Raw genomic sequence first — 14909 nt, 5'->3', positions numbered from 1 at the left:
ATACCGGACACAAGCAGTACCAAGGACAGGAGCATGGCACTAAGAGTCCTGAGGAAAGAGGAAGGTTTTAACAGCTTTCCTAAAGACCAAAAGTTCATCAATTGCACGGATGTGAACAGGAAGAGAGTTCCAGAGCCTAGCAGCAAGCACTCTAAAAGAGCGGCCACCGGCCCTAGCCCTCTTAAAGCGTGGAACTGTGACCAAGTGAAGTCCAGAAGATCTTAGAGAGCGCGAGGGTACATAGGGCAGAATGAGATGCTCCAAAATCTGGGGAGAAGAGTGCTTCAAAATTTTAAACAAAAGGCAAAGAGACTTAAACTGAATCCTCTGAGCAACAGGGAGCCAATGGAGTTTGCCGATGGTTTTTTTGGCCGAACAAAATCTCGGTAAGCCAACCAGAGCCCTGGCGGCAGCGTTTTGAACGCGTTGAAGTCTAGAGAGTTCGGCCAAATTGGCTCCTAGCAGAAGAGAGCTCGCATAGTCCAACCGAGACAGAATCGTGGCTTGTACAATAAGCTGTCTGGTTGGAGCATCAAAGAATTTGAAAGTAGGTCTAAGCCTTCGAAGAATCCCAAAGCACGTAGCAGCGGTTTTCTTTGTGTGGGAAACAAAACTGAGTCTGGAATCCAACCAAATCCCAAGATTTTTGACCTCGGTGGCAGGGAGAGGAGTTGGACCAAGCTCCGATGGCCACCAATGATCACTCCAAAGATGACTCTGCTTGCCGACAATGAGCACTTCAGTTTTTTTAGCGTTCAATTGCAGGCAATTATCTGTCATCCAGTGGGCTACTGAGCTAATTCCCTCACGGAAATTAGCAGCCTCGAGGTCGGAGGCCCCACTTAATGCAACCGCCAGCTGCGTGTCGTCAGCATAGGACACCAAAGTCAGGTTCCAACGCTTGGCGACAGCAGCCAGCGGCTGCACATAAAGATTGAAAAGTGTGGGGCTAAGGGCGGACCCTTGCGGCACGCCCTGGGCAATAGGGTAAGGTTTAGATTGAAAGGGAGGTGTAACAACCCTAAACGTACGATCAGATAAAAATGATCGAACCCATTCAAGTGCCGTGTTATCGACACCTGCCTCACCCAAACGCCGAAGTAAAATAGCATGGGAGACGGTGTCAAACGCGGCACTGAGGTCAAGAAGCACCAGTGCCGCCGTTTGTCCAGAGTCGACCAAGGTTCGCAGGTGATCGACCATAAAAAGCAACGCTGTCTCAGTGCTATGGCCGGGTCGAAAGCCATTCTGTGAGGGATCTAAGAATTTAGCACAATGAAGATGGTTGGATAAGATGGCGTTGACATGGGCCTCGGTCAGTTTAGTAACCCACGGAAGAAGAGATATGGGGCGATAATTCTCCAATTTTGATGGATCCAAGGCAGGTTTTTTTAAAATGGGCATCACCTGGGCTTGTTTCCAACTAGCAGGGACAGAGCCAGACGTCAAAGATAGATTAACAAGGTCACGTAGAGGAGGGAAACAGAGTAACGCAGATTCTCTAAATTGGGCAGGTCGAAGAGGATCCCTTGGTGAACCTGATTTAACTTTCGCCACAATTTTATTAAACTCCTCCATCGAGAGCTCTGGGAGAGAGCATAGAGACATAGTTGTCATTGGGCGAGGTTCCAACTTCTCCAAAGGGGCGGATGAATCGGGAAAGGAACGATATATGGCCTCCACCTTTTCCACAAAAAAGGCGGCCAAGTCCTCACAGTGCGAGGTAGAGCAGATCTCAGCGAGTGGGGCTCTACTGGCTGTGAGATCCTTAAGCACCTTAAATATTAATTTGGTAGGATTAGTGCTGATGTTAAATTCGCGGGAATAGTAAGCAGCCCGAGCTTTACAAACCGCTCTATGATATTTCTTGATCATGATACGATACTCCGATTTCCTATCAGGCAGATATGACTTACGCCAGGCTCTTTCAGCTTGTTTACAGGATTTCCTTAGAAGCCGAAGCGCGTCATCATACCAGGGGCTAGGCTCAACGCGACGGCATTTACTCTCAGCAATTGGGATCAGGCAGTCTAAGGCTCCAGTAAGCCAGTTGCAAAAAAGATCATATCCCGACTCCACGTCAGAGAAAGGGCCCAGAGGATGTTGACCAAGAAGCCAATGAAAATCAGCTAATTTCAGTTTTCTCCATGGGCGTCTCAATGACACAGGCACGATTGCTCTGTGAGGAGGGTCCTTAATTGTAAGGTGCAGCTCTATAAGATGGTGATCAGTCCAGGCCATAGGCCTGGGAGGCAGCACTTTAGCCGACGTTAGATTAGAAAAAATGGGGTCCAAGATGTGTCCACCAACATGCGTACAATGGCTAACCAGCTGAGATAGCAGGAGAGCTTCCAAGTCTGCAAGAGTACTACTGGCGGCAGGGGAAAGGGGAGTATCAAAATGAAGGTTTAAGTCGCCAATAATACTAAAATTGGCAGCCTTTAAGGCCAATGTACTGACAGCTTCAGGCAGAGCTAACCTAAAGGCGGCATCTGGGCCCGGAGGCCGATAAATAAGTAGCCCAGAAAAAGTGAAATGAGGACTAACCGAAATACGAAAATGAGCACTTTCGCAGCCAGCTATGTCCAGAGGCTTCCAAACGCATGAGTAGCAGGATTTAATAGCGGCCGCAATGCCACCTCCTCTCGAGTTACGATTATGAGTAAAGATCGCATACTCAGGGGGAAGAGCCAAATTGACCGCAGCCGAGGCATCCTCATGTAACCATGTCTCTGACATAAACAAGATGTCAGGGGCTGCCTCCGTAAGTAAATTGTGAACATCCAGGTGATGTCTAACCAGCGACCTCACATTGAGATGGCAGATCTTGAGATTGAAAGGGGCCTGAGATATCACCAACGATGGTGCAATACGATCTAGGCACCTTGAGGGGGCTTTCCTGTATGCAGAGATAGGAACAGGAGATGGGAGTCTAAATACGCACTCTGGGCAATGGAAAGGACCAGAGAGAGGATGTAACGGAGTATGCGTACACTGCATAGAATCCCGGAGACTAAGCAGTGCAGTTCTAGAATACCTTGATGATAGAGGGTTCTGAAACATCACGGACGAAGAAAGGAGCTACAGGGCCCTGGCCAGGCCCTGGCTCGGCACGGACGAGCGCAGACGGGCAAGACTCTGGCACGACTCAGGCGCAGGGAGGACGCCCCCGCTGCGCGTCACCGCTGCGCGCTTGAGGGACTGGCTTAAATAGGGTGTCCGCGTATAAGCAGCACCACTAGGACACTCAAGATGGCGCCCAAACAGTGTCACCACCAGTCCCACTCCCAATATGGCAGCCAAAGCTCTCCCGATTTCCTAAACCCCAGGACAGGACCCGCTAAGCAGCGGTGCGACAACGATTACAGTACAGGTGAGGGGGCAACTCCCCAGGATAAAACCAGGGGAAAAGAAATAAAATAATCATAGATGCAAAAACGGGAGCGTTTAAAAAAATTTGTATAGGCAGAGCGCACCCTCAGTACAGCGCTACGCACGCGAGTCCTATGGCACGCTAGCGAGCACAAATACCTTGTCCAGCTGACCCTCTTGATGAACCGCCTTAAATAGGGTGTCCGCGTATAAGCAGCACCACTAGGACATATGCCCATCCCGGCGCACTGACGTCAGTTTTCTCCTTTTCCGCGTCCCAACGCGGATCCTGGAAAACCAGCAGTTCCTTGGCCTGGTTTTTAGGCCTTTTCGACACATTCGGTTTCGCCGGAACAGTGTGCAATACCTTCAGGTTTTAAGGCTTGTGAAGCCTGTGCGCGTCAGATGTCTGGCACTGACCCACATCTCATCTGTATGTGGTGCCTCGGCGTGCACCACAACTCCAAACAGTGCGACGCCTGTCAGAGGATGAAGCCCAACTCCCTCAGAGAGCGCTGTATGAAACTGCTGGCTGTACGGCTGTCCGATCCAGCTCTTTCGCCTTGCCGCTCTCCCCCTCCGGATCCGGCTCAGTCCAGAGGTCGTTCCCGCGAACATCGTTCAAGGGCAGGTAAGCACAAGCGGCACGCACGGAGGTCCTCCTCCCATTCGCGTACTGCTGGCGCCCACTCCACTCGCTCTATGCCAGGTAACAGCGCCCGGCAGTCACTTTCTCCATACCCTCCATTTCCGTTTCTGGGGGTTAGAGCGACGCGTGCCCAAATGGAGGCTTTTTCTATTGCACTCCAGTCGTACTTTGGGTCCCCACCTCTCCCTGGAGTGCCTTCGGATCCCACAGAGGTGGAGGGCACTCATGTAGGGTCCTTGCCGGCAGATTCTTCCTTTACGCCGGCTGAGTGCATCGAGTCCGGTTCCGGAGACGATACGACGCCGACGGGTCACGGCCCAGTGGGTCCTCCCAGTCGCCCATTCAGTCCACCCCATCAGACTTCGCATAGCCCTGAGCGGGTTCCTGCGCTGACGTCCGAGGTGGCACCAGCCCCGACGCCCGGCTCGACGGCTGGCTTGACCAAACGGGCACGTTTTGCAGCGGGATCGACGTCGGACGGCATCCAGGTCGAGTCCCCTCTAGAGGTCGTCGATGTCCAGGCGACTCCTACCCGGTGTTGATCAACACCGGTGCCACCGTCCATGCTTCCTGACGAGGTTGCTGCTCCTCCTGACTCCTCGTACGTCGCTGCGACCTCCACACGGTGTCGATCGACGCCAGTGCCGGCAACAACGCCACCTTGTCAAGAGGTTGGCGCTTCTCTGGCTTTTCCGGATCGGGGGCCCATGGTGCAAGTGACTTGTGTTGCCTGGCCTTCGGGTCAGTCTCTGGCTCCTCCACTTTTGTTGTCCAGTGGACGGCTTAGTCTTCAACCGTCTCCTATTGCGGTGGAGCCTTTGCTGCCATATTTGGCATTTTGCGTGGCACGTGGGCAAGGCCCTCTTCTGTTGACCCTGTTGATCGGGCTATTGCTTGTAGGCACCGTCCTGCCCAGGGTGGTCCACTCACCCTACGGCTCAGGGACTTGTTATTCAAGCAGCCTTTAACTTGCAGTCTTCATCCGCATTGCCATTATTACCTCCCACTAGGGAGTCTAGGTGGCTGGACGCGTGTGCTCGCCAACTTTTTGCCTCTACCAGTCCGGGTATCCGCGCATTGAATACTGCGTGTGTGTTCGTGCGTTCATCCTCAACCCTTTGGGACTTGATTGAGAACCTTCTCCCTTCTATTCCAGAGGAGCCGTGGTTACAGCTGCTTCGGCTTCTGCTTGATGGCAGGGGAATGGCGCAATTTTCGCTCAGTTGTTCCCTTGATGCCACTTACTCTGTAGGACGAGCTCTTGCTCAATCTGTGGCTTTACGCCGCCATGCATGGCTGCGCGCCAGTCGTTTCCCAGATAATGTTCGGGATGCCCTTAGAAATCTACCATTTAATGGTGTGGACCTTTTTGATCCCCACGCGGATTCGGCAGTCTCCCGGCTCTTGTCTAGGTTGCCATAACGTTTGCACGGTTTTGGGCCTTATTTTCCTTCACCTCTATCTCAAACGTGTATGGTAGGTTCCCGATTGCTGTCCACGGCTGTTCAGCCTTCTCTAATTTGTTGCATTTCAGCCATATGGCTGGTTTAATCTTCGGTTCAGTCCTCGGACTGCGTGTTTTGTCCAAGAGGATCCCCTTATCAGGGGTTGACACTTACCCTATGTGGGGGATATGCTGGTGCTGGGCGACTGCCTTGCCTTAGTACGCTCCTATGGAGTATTCCTCGCGGACTTCCTTCGGGGAGTCCCTCCCTGTCTTTTGTTCTGCGATCCTATTATTAGCATCGCCCTGTCACACTTCGGGTGCCTTTGGTCCCGTTTGTCTGTAGTGCTTCCGTCCTTGCTTTTACGGCTCACACCGTATCCGCCGCTATGTGGCAATGTTTAGTACTATTAGTACAAACTTTGGCACGCAGCCCTTATTGGGCTCTTCCTCCAAGGTACTAGTTTAGCATTTATATCTCTGCTGTATGTGGCCTCTTTTCTCTCCACTTCTCCTACGGTGGTTTTTTCCACATTCCCTGCTACCCCACACAGGTGTTTCAACACATCTGCTTGGATCATATTGTGATTTTTCGTGGGGCGTATTTCTTTGAAATACCTGCTTCTTGTGGTCCGGGGCGCTTACCTTAATCCTGACTATTACCACGGGTGTGCCTCTAGCTTGCAGGGGACTGTGGTTCTTCCCAAGCAAGGGAAGGATGTTGCTCTTTCCTTCATGCGGTGTCCGTGGTCACTGAACCGGTCTGCTTGTACCACCACCTATACGTGGTGCTTGGCTGCCTGGTCCACCTTTTGGACCGTTGCCCTCTTGATGTCGTGCGCATCTGAGCTGCTCACACGGCCCTGCAGTAGGCCTTTCCTTTCTTCGTGTGGTTCCAATGTCCACACGATGTGTTTAGGTGCCTTCTGGTATGCTTCGATGTCTTACAGTGTCGCTCCTACTTTGATGCTAGGCTGTGTGCCATTGGCCCTTTCGTCGGTTGTAACAGACCGCCTATGTCTTGGCGTGTCTTCTATTTTATAACCGGCCTTCTGGCCATGGATTGGTCGCCTGCCGATGTTGTCACATGTGTCTAGCTGATGCAGCTTGAACAGTGCTTCTTCCGCTATTCTGCATACTGGGCCGGTATGCGCTATTTGTCATACCAGTTGCCATCTCTCTGCGTTTTGCTTACAGGCGACACATTACATCTGGTGGATCTCTCAAACCCTAGGTCCAGTTCCACTTCCGACGGTGTCCTCGGATTCCTTTTAACTCCAGCATATCTAGTATGCGTTTTCTTGTTCCATACCGGCACTTGCTGGGCAGGAGTCAGCCTTTTGCCTCCGTTGCCCCTTGTATCTTGCAGGCGCAGGTTCAACAGTGTTTTTTCCACTGTTTTGCCTGGTATACCAGTAATCGCTTTCCTTTTCTGTCGACACCGTGGATCCTGCGGATGTATCTGGTAGAGACATAGTCTAGCCGCAGATTCCTTGACGCCTGCCCGTCTTCCACGTTCTGCGAGGACCTTTTCAAATTGGCTTTCTACGCTCGCCTCCCTTCTGGTGGCTTGATCATTCTGCAGGGTGACTCTTTCACTTCACTCCCACACAGAATGCGTCATTCTACTTTCATTGCTCTACTCCCCCCATTTTCATAATTGGGCGGTATGCTCATGTGTCATGTATCCATTCCAACCCTGCGTCCTGAGTTGTACAGTGTGGGTTCTATTCATGTTTTTCCCCACCCCCCGCTCTCCCTTTCTTTGTCGCCTTGGGGTCTCTTACCACCCCTGTGCTCCATTGGTTTGAGGTGTATTGGCTCTGCCACATTTTTTTAATCTCTTATTGGGGATATAACTTATTTTTCTGGTGACATCTTGTGGTCAGTTGTCCTTGCTCCTATGTTCCGGACTTGTTGTCCTTCACAGTCATATGTTAAGGTTGCGGACTTTCTGCCGTGATGTTGTTTACATCTTCATTTACCTCCCAGGGTGGTTGGCCTTCACTTTTGCGGGGTTGCTTCTCAGAGCGGTGCTCTGCCCTTTCCTTTACTAGTTTCCAATATACAGTGCCTGGCACTTTCCTGTATGGTTCAGTTTTTCATCATTCCATGTCTTTTCATCATTTTCGCACACTGTTCCCATATTCTCGGTTTTTTGGTGGTGGCTCCGCGTTGCGGCGCGTAAAAGTTTCTCTGACGAACACTGACATCTGCGCCCTGGGAGGGGCATATATGGCTCCGCTGACGTCACGTTCGTGGACGACGTCAGGGCAGAGCCATGCAGCGCCGCCCCCGGCGCGCAGAGGTGCTGTGGCGGAAAGTTTTCCGGATCCAGTCTGACGCCTGGGGATATTCTAAGTTAAGGAATCTGTGGCTAGACTATGTCTCTACCAGATTCATTGTTACTGAAGGTAAGTAACTCGTTCAACAGTGCTCCTGGATGCCACTAGGTGGTGTTGTGCAACTCTATGCCTGCTCTGCACCGATCTGGATGTTCGGAAGTGGAGCTGCATACATGCACCACCCCTGCACACCATTGTCAGTTTTTTTTTTCTCCACATCTTCCGACCCAGATCTGAAGCTCCACTCCCTCATTTTTGGGCCTTACAACGATTTTTCAAACATTCCAAAGTCATTGTGCTGAGAGAGAAATGATGCCCCTTCCTAAAATGGCAGGCTTCATTTTGCAGAAAACAGATGTTGGTCACGGACCCGCACAAGATGTGTCTAAATTTTGGGCTCGGGCGCGGCTTGAAGTGGTGCAACAAGTGCGAGCGTATACACCCAGAGGTGATCCGGGACTAGGAGGGGGGCTCTGTATGTCACCAAATTTAAGAAGCAGTGAAAACCCTTGCATAAGTCTCGCCTCAGGTTGCAGGTACAGTCTTGCTCCCGGGTTTATTATCAGTAGAAGTCTACCTTCCTGTGGAACCCCCTGGTAAATCCAAATCGAAGTCTAAATGCAGACATAAAAAAGCAAATTGGGTCTTGACCCAATCCCACCACTTTGTGTCCAAGGAGAAGGTGCAAGGGTGTCACAATGTTAGTCTCCTCCAGGGTCCCTGAGTACAGAGCCAATCTCCCAGTTGAGCCCGGGGCTACTTGAGTTTCCCTGGCCATTTTCGATGCTGCAGCAAATGGAGACCCTCAAGGAAGCCATATTGCAGATCTTCAGCACTTTTCCGACTCGCTCAGTGCCACCAAGGTTCTGAGGCTATTCCAAAAGGTTAGAGAGAAAGCAAAGGCAATCTTCTCAACCAGTATAAAAGTTACCACAGTTCTTTCAAGCCTGTGAGCGTGGATCTGGCAGGCAGCACATAGGCCAGCAGGAGCATAGGTTCTCCCACTTCCTCTCCCTTAACAGCCTCCAAACAGCTTTTGTTTTCTCTTATTGGCATCTGTTCACGCTATTGGGGCAGGATTCAACGCTTCCTCCTAGGGTGGTGATCCATCATATCTGACGGATGGGTCTTACAAATTGTTCAGCATTGATATGCTCTACGTTTTCTTTTTGTACCACCAAACATTTCCCCAACTTCAGACAACATTTCAGAAGAGCACCTGTCCCTTCTACTGCAGGAGGTTCAAACTTTCCTCTCCAAGGGTACTATCAAGAAGGTACCACATTAGTAAAAGATTTCTGCTGCACTCTTTATTTCCTTGTGCTGAAAAAGGATCGGTGTCTTTGGCCTGTTTCGGATCTTTGGCCTCTGAATGCGTTCGTGAGGAAGGACAAATTGGCCCAAATTCTGTCTGCCTTGGTGTCTGTCCTTGGGCCTGCAGAATACATATTGTCCTGCAGTCCCTCAAATATTACCTATGGCTCCAGGTAGTCCAGGAGTATTTGCATTTTGTTGTACTTCCTCCGGGCCTCACCAGCACCTCTTTGGGTGTTCGTGAAAGTTGCTGCTTTCATTTGGAGGTCGTGGATACCAGCCTTCCCCTTTCTTGACGACTCGCTGTTGAAGGAAGGCTTGCCAAGCCAGTTTTAGAACACCTCCAGACAACAGTTAACCTCCTGACATCGTTGGGGTTAACTAGAAGCTAGCCAAAATCACACCTGACTCCATCACAGAGGCTTCCGTTCATTGGACCTGTCTTGGACACAGTGCAGATCTAGGCCATCCATTTGTCTCAATAGGTCCAGGACATTTGGGCTTTGATTCTGATGTTTCAGTCTCAGTCCTGGATCACAGTGAGAGAGGCTATGAGATGTCTTGGCCTCCTGCATCATCGTTGTCAGCTGCTCCACCTGGTACATGTGTTCTCTGCAATTGAATCCGAAGTTCCAGTGGGCCCAGCACCAAGAAAATCTGTTGAATACCATCCAGATCTCTGAGGAGGTGGCTGTAGATCTGCAGTGATGGCTGCTCGAACGCAGTTTGGTGGACCCTTTCTCACCAAGATCTGGCAGTGGTGACAGACAGATAGACACTGCTGGCCTGGGGAGTTCATCTGATGGGGGTGCGGATCAGAGGACTCTGGGCTCCAGAATACACCTGGCTCTGTACCAGTCTCTTGGAGTTGCAGGCCATTCATCAGGCTTTGAAGGCCTTCCATTGAGGGGTGGCTGGTGCTTCCATTGAGGGGTGGCTGGTACAGGTTCTCATGGACACCACCACCATTTGGAATTACAGCTAGTAGGGCGGAGTGGGTCCTGTGCCAGGAGGCTCTGTTTCTGGATTTAGATGGACTAACTGGGCATTTCCCTGGTTGTGAACCACTTTGCAGGGTCACTGAATGTCAGAAGAGGTGATCTGAGCAGGCAGCGCCTGGCAGACCATGTCTGGCATCTGCATCCCAAGGTGGTACAGGGCATCTTCCAAAAGTGGGAAGAACCCTGTCTAGATCTTTTTACCATTGTGTTGAATGTCAAAAGATTTGCACATTGGAGTTTCCACAAGAACACTTGTTAGGAGATCCATTCTGACTGAAATGGAACAAGGGACTCCTGTACTCCTTCCCACCCCTGCTTTGGGTTCCGAAATAAGATCAAGATCGCCCAGGTCATCCTAGTAGCTCCAGATTGGGCAGGGAGAGTGTGGTACCCGGAACTTCGGGGCATGAGCATCTGCCCACCTATCAAGCTGCCACTTCGGGAGGATCTCATGTTGCAGCAATGGGGGAGACTCCTCCTTTCAAATCTTTGAAAAGCTACACCTAGATGCGTGGGGATTCAGTGGTGGCAACAGACTTCATTTGACTGAGGTGATGGATGTCATCCATGCTACCAGACACCCTCCCATTTTTACTGGGCGATAGGACAAACTGTTTGCTTGGTGTGGTGCTCATAAGACTGATCCCTTACAAGCTAAACTGATGGACGTATTTTTGTCTAATAGTTAGCCCAGCAAGGCCTTGCAGTAGGCAGTATTAAATATTATGTATTGGCCCTTTCGACGCTTCTACGTTTACCGATCCAACCACCCTTGTTTCAATCACTTGTTGAGATGCGATTTTAAAAGGTTTGATGCACATGTTCCCTCCAACGCTGTTTCTGATGCCACAGTGGAATCTGAAGTTGGTCTTGACAATAGTAATGTGCATGCCTTTCAAGCTGATGCATAGTCGATCGCTGCATCTTTTGACTTTGAAAACTGTCTGTCTTTCTCATTGCGATTACATCAGCTTGTCGCATGAGTGAACCCAAGGCACTTTCCGTGCAGCTGCCATGGACTGTCTTTTTCCCAGGCCAGCTGATGCTAAAGAGTCAGGCAGCTTCTTGCATAAGGTAGTAATAACTCCCTATCACGTAGGGCAGTCCATCACTCTGCCCGCGTGCTTTGCTCCCCCTCTTTTTAACATCAACAAACGTCTCAAGTTAGTGATCAACACACGATTACCAATAATCTTGTATGTTCCGCGCCTGAGGGGACAGAATAAGGAATAAAGGATGCTGATGGCAGCGTGCTGGGGTAGTACTATGCGGCTCCAGTCTGTCACTTCCTGGGGCATTTGGAGTCCTTGCAGAGCCGCACAAAGCCAATTCTCGAGGTCCAGCCTGGTGCCTGGGAATAGCCTAAAGGTGGAGAATCCACGGTTTGCCAGGGTACCCACCTGATAGAGCGTTGCCAAAGGTTTGTGAGGGAAGGGCACGCCTAGGGAAATGCCTAAACATTTGGGGACATCCGTCGGTGGGGAAGAAATGAAATGAGAGAGCAGGAACATGTTACGTAAGTTATTGAGTCTTATTAATTATTTGTTTTGTCAACATTGAGAGACATTTTTCAGAATATTATTCAGAATCTCTAATATTGGTTTATATTACTGAGAAATGAGCCACAGATGAAGCTCATTGGAAACAGTTTATTGATGGCTACAAATAATGTGTTCTGTTTATTTTTTAGTAAAAACCTCACTGAAAAGGTTTTTTTTAATCTCTTCTCTCATCTCACTAGGTAATGGACCAAGAGCATTGTTGCGACTAGAGTTTCAACAAGAAATTGTGCAAAAACACAGTTCCCTCCTGACTGGAGACCTAGAAGTTTAAAAGAGACGGCACTCTGTCAGAGGAGCACAACGTAAACTTTCAACATCACGAATATCACGCCGTTTCATCTGTCTTTATATTATCTGCAGACTATTTAAGGCTGGCAGCGCGATGCCTTTAAAAAAAAAAAGACCTTTTCCTGCTTGCCTTTTAGGTTTATTTATTGACTTTTCATCTATCATAGGAATTAATTTATTTTTTTCGAAACCATAATTAAAACATTCTTTAGGAAATCTGTTTTTCTAAAAGGGAAAAACTATTGTTTTGCTTTGTTTGCTGTCATAGGCAGAATGGACGTAGTGTAAATGTGCACTTTAATATATATTTTTTTTATTTTGGAGGGGTGGCGATTAAAGAAGTCACTATTTTTATGTACATAGAATGAACAAGATGTTTAAGCGCAGGATCTCGTCTGTTTCTTATTTTTGGCATGACTATTTAAGAAAAAAACGCTTAAGTGCAAACACTAAGGTTTCCCAGCACATAGATTCACATGTTGCTGTTTGTGGTGCCCAATCAAAATTACAGATTTAAAAAAAAATGATGAATGCAGTTTTTTCTCTTGTAAATACAATTTGTACCTGTAGCTAAGAAACTAGACAATGCAGTTCATCAAAAGCAGCAGATTTACAATATATAAGAACAAAATAGCAGAAAAATATAAAACACACTAGGAAAACCTGAGCTAGAAAAGCATGTAAGCAACTATGAATGATTGTATTTGGAGAGTTTTGTATTTTTATATAAATACGTAATTTGTTATGAATGTATGATAGAGAATTTCATGAAACTGTTACCTGTACATTAAAAAAGTACATTCATGCAAATTAAGAAAGTCCATATTGGAAATGTTTTTTTTAAATGTAAGTAGTGGCATAACATTCAGTATCTGTGCATATGTTTATAGAACTAGATCTTAACTATGAGGTTGCCTATTTTGTTGCTGTACAATAAAATTTTAGCACCTTTATTAGGTGGTTTTCTTACATTAAGAGCAAGCACGTGCATGTTTTGGTCATTATTGACTGCTCTTTATTCGGTACCAGGAAAATACTTCCAAGACATTTACCGCTCTCACTGTTGCATTTGAATATTGCTAAATATGCACTTTCAAACATTCCAAGCGGACTTCTGATGGTGCAAGCTATTATGGATACAGAGTCTGTGGCCCTCCTTTGGTGACATTACCCCACCGTACTACTCTGCACGGATTATCACAGGACATATTGCAGGTCAGTGCTTGCCTAAAATATGAGCATTTTTAAATAAGCCACATTTTAAGTGAAGTTATTTATGTTTACTCCACTTTGTCAATCTCCCCAGATGGATCAGTGTGTTGATTTTAGTGACCGTCTGACATGGAATTGTAATGCGAAAAAAGCAAACATTATTTAATTGGATTTAACTAATACCTTTAATACTGCACAACAGAATAGGGAAAAATAAGTTTAATGGGCTGGGTCAAGATGGCATACTAGACTTCGTGTGCACAAGCTCCCTCATGGCCATAGCATCTATGCTACCCCTTACGTTCCCTGTGCTGGACAAATGAATAAACTCCAGTAAAAATGTGCTTCTGATGGATACTTTTAACTGCACATTCCTAACCTTGTGAATATTCCACGGGCATCAGACTGGATCAGGAATCTTTAAAGCTGCACTCCTGCATGCCAGTAGGTGGCGTCTTGCAGCTCCTTGCCAATGTCGTTCCACTCTGGAAGTGACAAGCACAGCCACAAATACGCAGCACCCATACTGATATCAATTTTTTCTTTCTGCTCTTTCCAACATGTATCCAGAGATCCTTTGTCTTTACAACACGAATATTATAAAAACTTACAAGTGTGCAAGGAAAATTGTCACCCCTAAAACAACAGGATTTAAACCATGTAGGCATTGTCACGAAAGAGTGTCTGTAACGGACATCCAGAAAGTATATTTATGGTACCTCGGTTTGAAGCACAACTTCAGGGCCAGGAGAACTGCACCCAGATGAAACTAAAGGCCTTAAGAGAGTGTGAGGCTAAACTTCACATTGCAAAATACACGAAGACTCCACGTAGTGATCTGTCGAAGTCGAAACTAAGATACTGTTCTTGCTCCTAAAGTCATTCCCGCAGCAGATCATCATTGCGGGCAAAGTGTTCAGGTATGTCCAAGAAAAGCCCAAGAAGTCGAAGAGGGAATCAGCCCCTGTCTGCCACTCTCTGACTCAAGAGAGGTTGTGAGGAACTCAACTTGTTTTACACTCTCACTCAGAGTGGATTCTGAATCTGCCTAAGTCTATAAGTGACGTTGCAGCAAGTAGAGGCCTTCAGAGAGGTCATTTTCTGCACGTTACTTGGCTCCCTCTGGCTCGCCTTCGATCACCTAGGATCAACAGGGTCCTCCAGGTGGACCCCCACCAGAAGGCCTACCTTTGGCAATGTCTATGCCCCTTGAACCTATATTGGTTCAGCACCACTTATACCCTCTCCTGTCCCAGCACCAATTTCTATCACATCTATGCCAAAGCTGACACCATCGACACAGAGAAGGATTTACTGCCCATCATGCTATACAACTCCAAGCAGGATCCACCAGAAACTCGACTAGGATCTCTTCCTGTTCCGACCGGCACACAGTCAATATTCAATCCCGCAAATTCTTTATCTATAGCAAGTAATAGGGCTCAATTATGATGAGAGGTACAAATATGTTCCCCAATATGATGAGAAAAACTGGTATCCAGAACTTAAAGATGCCAGTGGTTTGACTACTTTGTCAGATACAGGCCTTGTGTCTCCCTCTGGCCATGCCACGAAGGCCCAGCTCCTAGAGAACCCCTGTTACCTTTTATTGAAGGCCGTACAAATACTCTCTTAAGTACGTGGTTGAAATCATGTTCAGATCTGCCTGTTTATAGGCAGGTCACATGTTGCCATTGCCCTGCACCAGATGATGCAAACTTT

The 14909-nt window shown here is 48.2% G+C and overlaps 1 protein-coding gene across 4 annotated transcripts in view; it reads left to right on the top strand.

Moving 5' to 3' along the window:
* Nucleotides 1-12950, top strand: part of TASOR2 (transcription activation suppressor family member 2) — a 1022580-nt gene extending 1009630 nt beyond the window's left edge. For all 4 annotated transcript variants that reach the window (XM_085653577.1, XM_085653574.1, XM_085653576.1 and 1 more), the window contains one exon: nucleotides 11867-12950. In XM_085653577.1, coding sequence (XP_085509703.1) covers nucleotides 11867-11870 — 4 coding nt within the window. In that variant the 3' untranslated portion in view covers nucleotides 11871-12950. The remainder of the gene's footprint in view (nucleotides 1-11866) is intronic.
* The last annotated feature ends 1959 nt before the right edge of the window (nucleotides 12951-14909 follow it).

This window comes from Triturus cristatus, chromosome 4_1, assembly GCF_964204655.1.
Source record: "Triturus cristatus chromosome 4_1, aTriCri1.1, whole genome shotgun sequence".
NCBI lineage: Eukaryota > Metazoa > Chordata > Amphibia > Caudata > Salamandridae > Triturus > Triturus cristatus.
The sequence above is the reverse complement of the archived record's forward strand: the minus strand, read 5'-3'. Positions and strand labels throughout refer to the sequence as shown.